The sequence below is a fragment of the Microtus ochrogaster genome, chromosome 1 (assembly GCF_000317375.1).
Source record: "Microtus ochrogaster isolate Prairie Vole_2 chromosome 1, MicOch1.0, whole genome shotgun sequence".
NCBI classification, from domain to species: Eukaryota; Metazoa; Chordata; class Mammalia; order Rodentia; family Cricetidae; genus Microtus; species Microtus ochrogaster.
In genome coordinates, this window is record NC_022009.1 from 93,503,761 (window position 1) to 93,510,511 (window position 6,751).

At 42.7% G+C, this 6,751-nt stretch overlaps 1 protein-coding gene across 1 annotated transcript in view; it reads left to right on the forward strand.

Moving 5' to 3' along the window:
* The window catches only part of Intu (inturned planar cell polarity protein), a 55,790-nt gene that overhangs the window by 34,392 nt on the left and 14,647 nt on the right, over positions 1–6,751 (forward strand). The window contains exons 8-10 of the mRNA XM_005343926.3: positions 659–848; positions 3,405–3,458; positions 6,413–6,475. Of these exons, the coding sequence (XP_005343983.1) occupies positions 659–848; positions 3,405–3,458; positions 6,413–6,475 (307 nt within the window). The remainder of the gene's footprint in view (positions 1–658; positions 849–3,404; positions 3,459–6,412; positions 6,476–6,751) is intronic.

Below are 6,751 nucleotides of genomic sequence, written 5' to 3' on the forward strand. Positions count from 1 at the left end.
TGTGTGTGTGTGTGTGTGTGTGTGTGTGTGTGTGTGTGTGTGTGTGTGGTTTTTTGAGACAGGGTTTTTCTGTATCTTTGGAGCCTGTCCTGGAACTAGCTCTTGTGGAACAGGCTGATCTTGAACTCACAGAGATCTGCCTGCCTCTGCCTCCCAAGTGCTGGGATAAAAGGCATGCACCATCACTGCCCAACTGTGTTGCATTCTTTTATGTTGCATTTGTTTAACTCTGTGAAGCTGTGTTGCTGTGCCTATCTAAAACCCCTGACTGGGCTAATATAGAGCTGAACGGCCAAAAGCGAAGCAGGAGAAAGGATAGGCGGGGCTGGCAGGCAAGAAGAATAAATAGGAGGAGAAATCTGGGAAGTGACAGAGATCAAGGAGCGAGAAAATAAGGGTCAGTCACCCAGCCACATAGCCAGCCACAGATAAGAGTGAAAGTAAGATAGAAATAAAAATTAAAAAAAAAAAACGTGAAAGCTCAGAGGCAAAAGGTCGATGGGATAATTTAAGTTAAGAAAGGCTGGCTAGAAGTAAGTCAAGCTAAGTAAGGGTGGGCATTTATGAGTAGTGATTATTTGGGAGCTGGGTGGCGGGCCCCAAAAGAGGCAAAGAGTCAAAAGAGCGAAACAACCTACAACAGCTCCTGTTTCTTCAGCGCCTTTTGCCAGGTTGAGAACACTCCTCGCTTGGATCATTTCTTCAGCTTGTTCTTTCAGCGAGCTCTTCAGCCAGACAGGTTGCATCTCAGCGCCAGCCGCAGTGCGCAACAGTACGATGCAGCCAGCGCCGTGCTTTTGGACAGCCTCCCTGGAGTGCGTTGGCTCACACTTCCACAGGAACTCAAGGTAATCTTAGGGGTCCTAGATAGAATCAGAACCATCTGCCTCCTTCTAATCCTTGAGTGGGCTCATTTTCTTTTTAAAATAATTTTTAAAAACTTACTAATTGAGGAAGACCTGCCGCCGTGGTGTGTAGAGGTCAGAGGATGGGTTGGTGTGCTTGGGTCCCTCTCTCCACCTCTGTTTTTGTTCCGGGATTGAGTCGCCGGCCCTCTTCTCCCTATCTCTTTGTGTGTGTGTGTGTGTGTGTGCTTCAGTGTCTGCTTTTCTTACATAGTGTCTTGGTCATTTTCTTTTAAATTTCCTGACTGTTAATTCCAGAGCCTTCACCTTGTCTAGTTTTAGCCATATTTTAACTGATACTTTCAGTCCTAAATATGTAGGATCGCTGGTTGGTGCCTTGTGATTTGTTTTCTTGGTATTTGGACATCTCCATGGGGAAGGACCACTAGCTGGAGGCCCTGTTAAGGAGGCGGGGAAATGTCAGGAGGGAACGTGGTCTTGGCTCGTGGTTAGGGCTCAGCCCTTGGTGAGCCTGGAGGTTGGTGGACTGCGGGCCTTAGCATTGTTCGTCAGGTTTCTTCTCCGCTCTTCGCTTGAACAGGCTGGCTAGCTAGCGTGAGCCAGGGTTGGGCATCTCCCTCCTGTGTGGGAACATAGGAGGTTTTGTGGTTCTCTTCTGAAGTGAGGAAGGCTATTGCCGACTGTGTTTACCCCCAGGTCTGCCACATCCTATGGGCTTGTGCTGGAGTTGACTAGTTTCTCCACGGGGGCGGGTTTGTTAAGGAAAACCCAGTGCTCTAGAGAATGGCAGTGTTCCCTTTCCCGTTCCCTTTTAGTGTCAGAGTCAGGAGGGCGTTTTCTGTGGCAACCTGGTTAGCCTGCTGGTGGGAAAACTCACAAAAGCTTGGGGGACCAAGCATCTTGGGTTTCCATGGAGTTTTTAGCTGTGGAAATTACCCACACAGAGCCTCTGGCAGCTTTCCAGGTACAGCGCAGGTTCTCCTGTGTTGGGGGTTTCAGCTCCTGAGTCTTTTATGCAGCTATTATGAGTACCTGGCTATGTCTGTCTGTCTGTCTGTGTCTCAGAGCTTGAGGCCAGCAGTTTGCTGTGTTCTCGCCCCTCTTTCAGAAACAGAAGAGTTGACCTTTTGTGCTGTTCAGCTTTTGACTTGTTCGGACTGAATACCTACTTCAGGTTTTCTACATGTGTGACCAGAAACCAGGATCCCCAAAGCTTTTGTTTTAGCAAAAAGCTCAGTGAATGTTTTCTTCTTTTCTTTGAGATTTTTCGCTGTCTTAGAATAGTAACTTTTATTGACAACGTATCTTCTAATGACAATAGTAAGGAATTTAATCCCATAAAGACTTGGATTTAAAAGTAGTTGTGAGGCAACTTGCAGTTGGCAAGCGTTCAGTGGAAGTATTTGGTTTTAATTTGGAAGTAATTTGTTCCAAGTTTAGTATATAATGAGGTCTCCCTTTGGTTTTCTTTCCCAGGTGATTGAGAGTTTTTCACCATGCTTTCCTCGGGCACACTGGTATTGTTAGAGGAACAGTTAATCATATTAGTCTAACATCAGCCTGGAGACCAAGTAGAGCAAAATTCACAGACTAGCCAAAGATAAAAAACTACAAGTGTTTGTTCTCTTTGTCTGACAGTTTTGGTTTTTTTTTTTTTTTTTTTTTTTTACAAGGTAAAGGGTTTTCACCAAACAAGAGAATACAAAGCATTTGCTAGGTGCAGGGAAATGTGGGTCACTAGTGAGTGATAAGTCACACTGTGTGAACAGCATTGAAAGGCATGACTAATGTCTCAGGAGCTTTTGTTGTCTTGATACAACACAGTGTGGGACTCAGCCCTGCAGAGAATGCCTGAGCCTTTAAGGAAAATAAGAGAAAAAAGCAGGCAAATCCCTATTTACACGTAGTGTGTATGCTACATTTTTAAGTAACTATTTTTTGTATGTTTACACATTTTTGCGTTGCAGGATAATTTTACTCTGTCTTTAAATATAGATGCTTCAAGGAAAAGCTCCAGCAATTTTCATGGGAATGAAGCCAAATCCTATGTAAAAGATTTTTGTCTAATAACTCTGTGGGGAAGTTAAGCTGTGCCAGATCCCAGGGGGACTCCTGCTGTAATGTTTTAATCTGAATAACGATTGGCGACGCTTTATTCAAGTCATCGTTTCTAGGAGAAGGACAAGGAAGAATCCAACTGACCAAAAATACACAGGAAGCAGGAAAACCAACCCGAACCAGTTAACCATATTAATAGTGATTTTCATTTTGCTTAGTTTAACAAGTTAAAAAAAAATAACTTAAAACAAGAAAACTGTTTTTTAATCTCATAAATTGTTTTGTGTTGATCAAGTTTTTTCACCATTTTCAGCCACTTTTAATAAAAAAAAACATACGTTAAATAAGTTAATGTTTTATATTTGCAAAGCTTAAAAATAACATGTTCCGTTTAGAGATATTTCTTGTGTAGTGCGACAGAGAAAGATACTTGCTCAGTCCCTCAGGCAGCTCTGAGTGCTCCTCCTTGTGTTCACACAGGTGGAACTGGACACAGTGTTGAGTGACCTTGAGGCCAACGACTTTGAAGAACTGGTAAGAAGGGGAGGATTTCCACAGAGGTACAATGTTAAACTCTCTGTAATCAGTCATTCTAAGCATCTGTGAAGCAGGCTTAGAGCATTCGGCCTCTGTTTTGACACTGGCCATGTCTACTTGCCCCAAGGTTTTCTATTCAGCTGAAATATCAGTTACACAATGTGTGCAATGAGGTTAGACAGTGATTAACTTGACAAACACTAGGACTTTGTGAGGACAGAGATGGAGATGGTCTGATGATTTGAGAACACTGAGTCTGAACTTAACTTGGAACGCTCAGAGTGACTTTAAACTCTTTAAAATTTCCATTTCCTCGGTCTCCCCAATGAAAAGACCAAGAGATACGTTGTCAGTAAACAATTAATATCGTTAACACTCAAGCCACTGTATATAAGCAACTCCTTGCCAAAAGGAGCTAAGTTCCTCAGAGACATGGAATGTTCTAGAACTTTCAGAATGGATGCAGGTTGTGTGTGCTGGGGCTGAAACTGGGCTGACTCAGCACATGGGAAGGCATCCAGGGCACTGAAGCTTGTAAGTTCATGATGCTTGGAAAAAAGGGAACCAAGTCATTTCTGTGAAAACTGGGGACACGGGGAAGAACCAGACATTCATGTTTCCTTTCTTGTCTGAACCACATGTCAAGGTGACCACAGAGATCAAGAGGACAGCCAGCAGGCAGTACATTGTTGGCAGTTGCCTTGGCGTCTGTATCTTTGGCTGTGATAAAGTACTCTGTTGAAGCCCATCCATTTATATGGTCCAGAATCCCTGCGCAGGGAGGAGAATATGGATGTCCCTGTGTCAGTTAAGATACCTGCCTGGGGTTCATGTCCCATGTGATGCTGCATTCGCAGGTTGACAAGGAGCACTATTTGCACTGTGGAAGGACACAGCCACCCATGAAATACCTGAAGGAGGCATTAGGTCATCTACCACCATTAAGTTAAGGGCATGTCACATGACTCTATTTGTAGAAGGGAAATTACAATCAGTTAAATCCAGACTGGGAACATGGGAAATCTTCAACAAATAAATAAATCACAGAAAGATGGAGAGAGGCAGAGACAAGAGGATAAAGACCTTGAAAGAGGCTTTGAAGAGACAACCGTGTCAACCAAGTCCACTGTATAGTCTTCCTTGGCTTCTCATTCAAACAAGTTTTTTCAAAATATTTATGAAGTGGGGCATGATGGTGCACACCTTTAATCCCAGCAACAAGGAGACAGAGGCAGTTGAACCTCAAGTTAAGGCCAACCTGGGATACATAGTAAGGCCCTGTCTCTCTAAATATGTATGTATGTATGTATATGTGTGTGTGTGTATGTGTGTGTGTGTGTGTGTGTGTGTGTAAGTAGACATTCGTGAGACAATTAAGGATATATAGTACTTATGGCTTTGTATTAGATAAGAATAAATCTTTCAACACTGGCATGATGGCTATATATTTTTGGAATATTTCTTCTGTTACTTTTTTAAAAGTATTTTATTTGAAGTGTATGTTTGTACCTGACTGTATGTATATGCACTGTGCACATGCCTGATCCCATAGAGGCCAGAAGAGGGACTAGGATCCCCCGGAACTGGAGTGGCAGGTGGTTGAGAGCTGAACCTGGGTCCTCTACAAGAGCAGTAAACTCTCTTAAGCTCTGAGCCGTCTTTCCAGCCCCTTAGAGTGCATTCTGAAGTTATTTACAGAAGTGGATCTGGGGTTGGTCAGAATAATGTAGTAAGAGAGGGAAAGGCAAGATATGAGGAAACAAGCTGACACTCACAAGGCACCTTGTCCAGTCTGGGCAGTTTTCTGTCTTCCACCTTCTGCCTCTGCTTCTAAGCTCTGGTGTTACAGGCATTACCACCATGCCCCGCTTTGTTCAGTGCCCTTATTCCTATGGATGGAACACAGTTTCAGACACTTAGTTATTTCTGATTTTTCATTTCCTCTGCATTGAGGATAAAGTCAACAGGGAAGACAAATGTTTCTCTTCATGCTTTCCCACTGGCATCCCAGGAGTGGCTGTTCTCAGAGCTTGGAATGGATCTTTCTAGACTTTTTTGTACCTTTCCATTTCTGCACAGAAGCCCACATGTACGGATATACATATCGCATATAGCTGTGGGAAAGTAAAACAGATCAGCAAAACACAGATGGAGTGGTGTTTTGTTCTGGAACTTGCACTTTCTGCTGAGCAGCGCATCCAGTAGCTTTGGTGGCTGCACTGTTCCAGTACCTGTACTGTTCTCCCACACAACACCAGACTTAGCTGATCATCCCTCCATTCCTGCGTGTGGCCTCGTCTCTAATCTCTGTATTCCAAATGAACTATTGACTTTCACAAAAATGTCTCGATTCACTCAGCTGTCGTCTAGATCCCTGGAGGAGGGGATACTCAAATAGTGTGTGTGTGTGTGTGTGTGTGTGTGTGTGTGTGTGTGTGTGTGTTGATTATTAATTTTTAAATATCATGCACTTGCCCACAAATAAATTGTGCCAATTTGTGCTTTCAAAAATGACTCCTGGTGATATTGGGTACTGTGGATGATAAGAGGAGGTCCTGTCATAGCGGTTGTTTTCAGAGCCCTCATGGAAGAGCCGATGCCGTGTGCTGTGATGTTGTGGGGCCATGGAAACATACTGGGCTTTCACCCTGGTCCCCTAGCATTTGGATGTCTAAGGTTCCATTACAAGTCATTGCTAGGACAGTGGTGGCTCATGCCTTTAATGCCAGCACCCAGGAGGCAGACACAGGTGAATTTCTTTGAGTTCAAGGCGAAGCTGGTCAAATCCTGTCTAGAAACACCAAAAAGAAATAAAAAAGTGATTTCTAACAAATGTAATTTCTACTTCAATTGTTGCAGTTTAGCTTTAATATTTTATCTTTTACATAAAAATAAATAAATAAGTGCCATATTACAAATACATTATAAATCAGCTCTGAATTTCCCCCCAGTCCGAGGATTACTGTGACATGAGACGGCTGTACACAATTTTGGGATCTTCTCTGTTTTACAAGGTAAGTTGAAGCTCGAAATATTTATCAGTATTCAACTGCTAACATATGTAGACCTAAAGTAAATTTTCTCCGACTTTTATGCACACAGAAGAAATGTTACTACTTTGCATCTGTGTGTGGGCACCAGACTATGGACTGGAAATAAGGCCGCAGAGATTTATAAATGCAGTAAATATTGATGTTTTACTGTATGTTAAGGCATACAGTACTTAAAAGAATTAAGTATATAAAGGAGAACATCAGTATGTTCTTTTCTTTTAGAATTTAAAAAAAAAT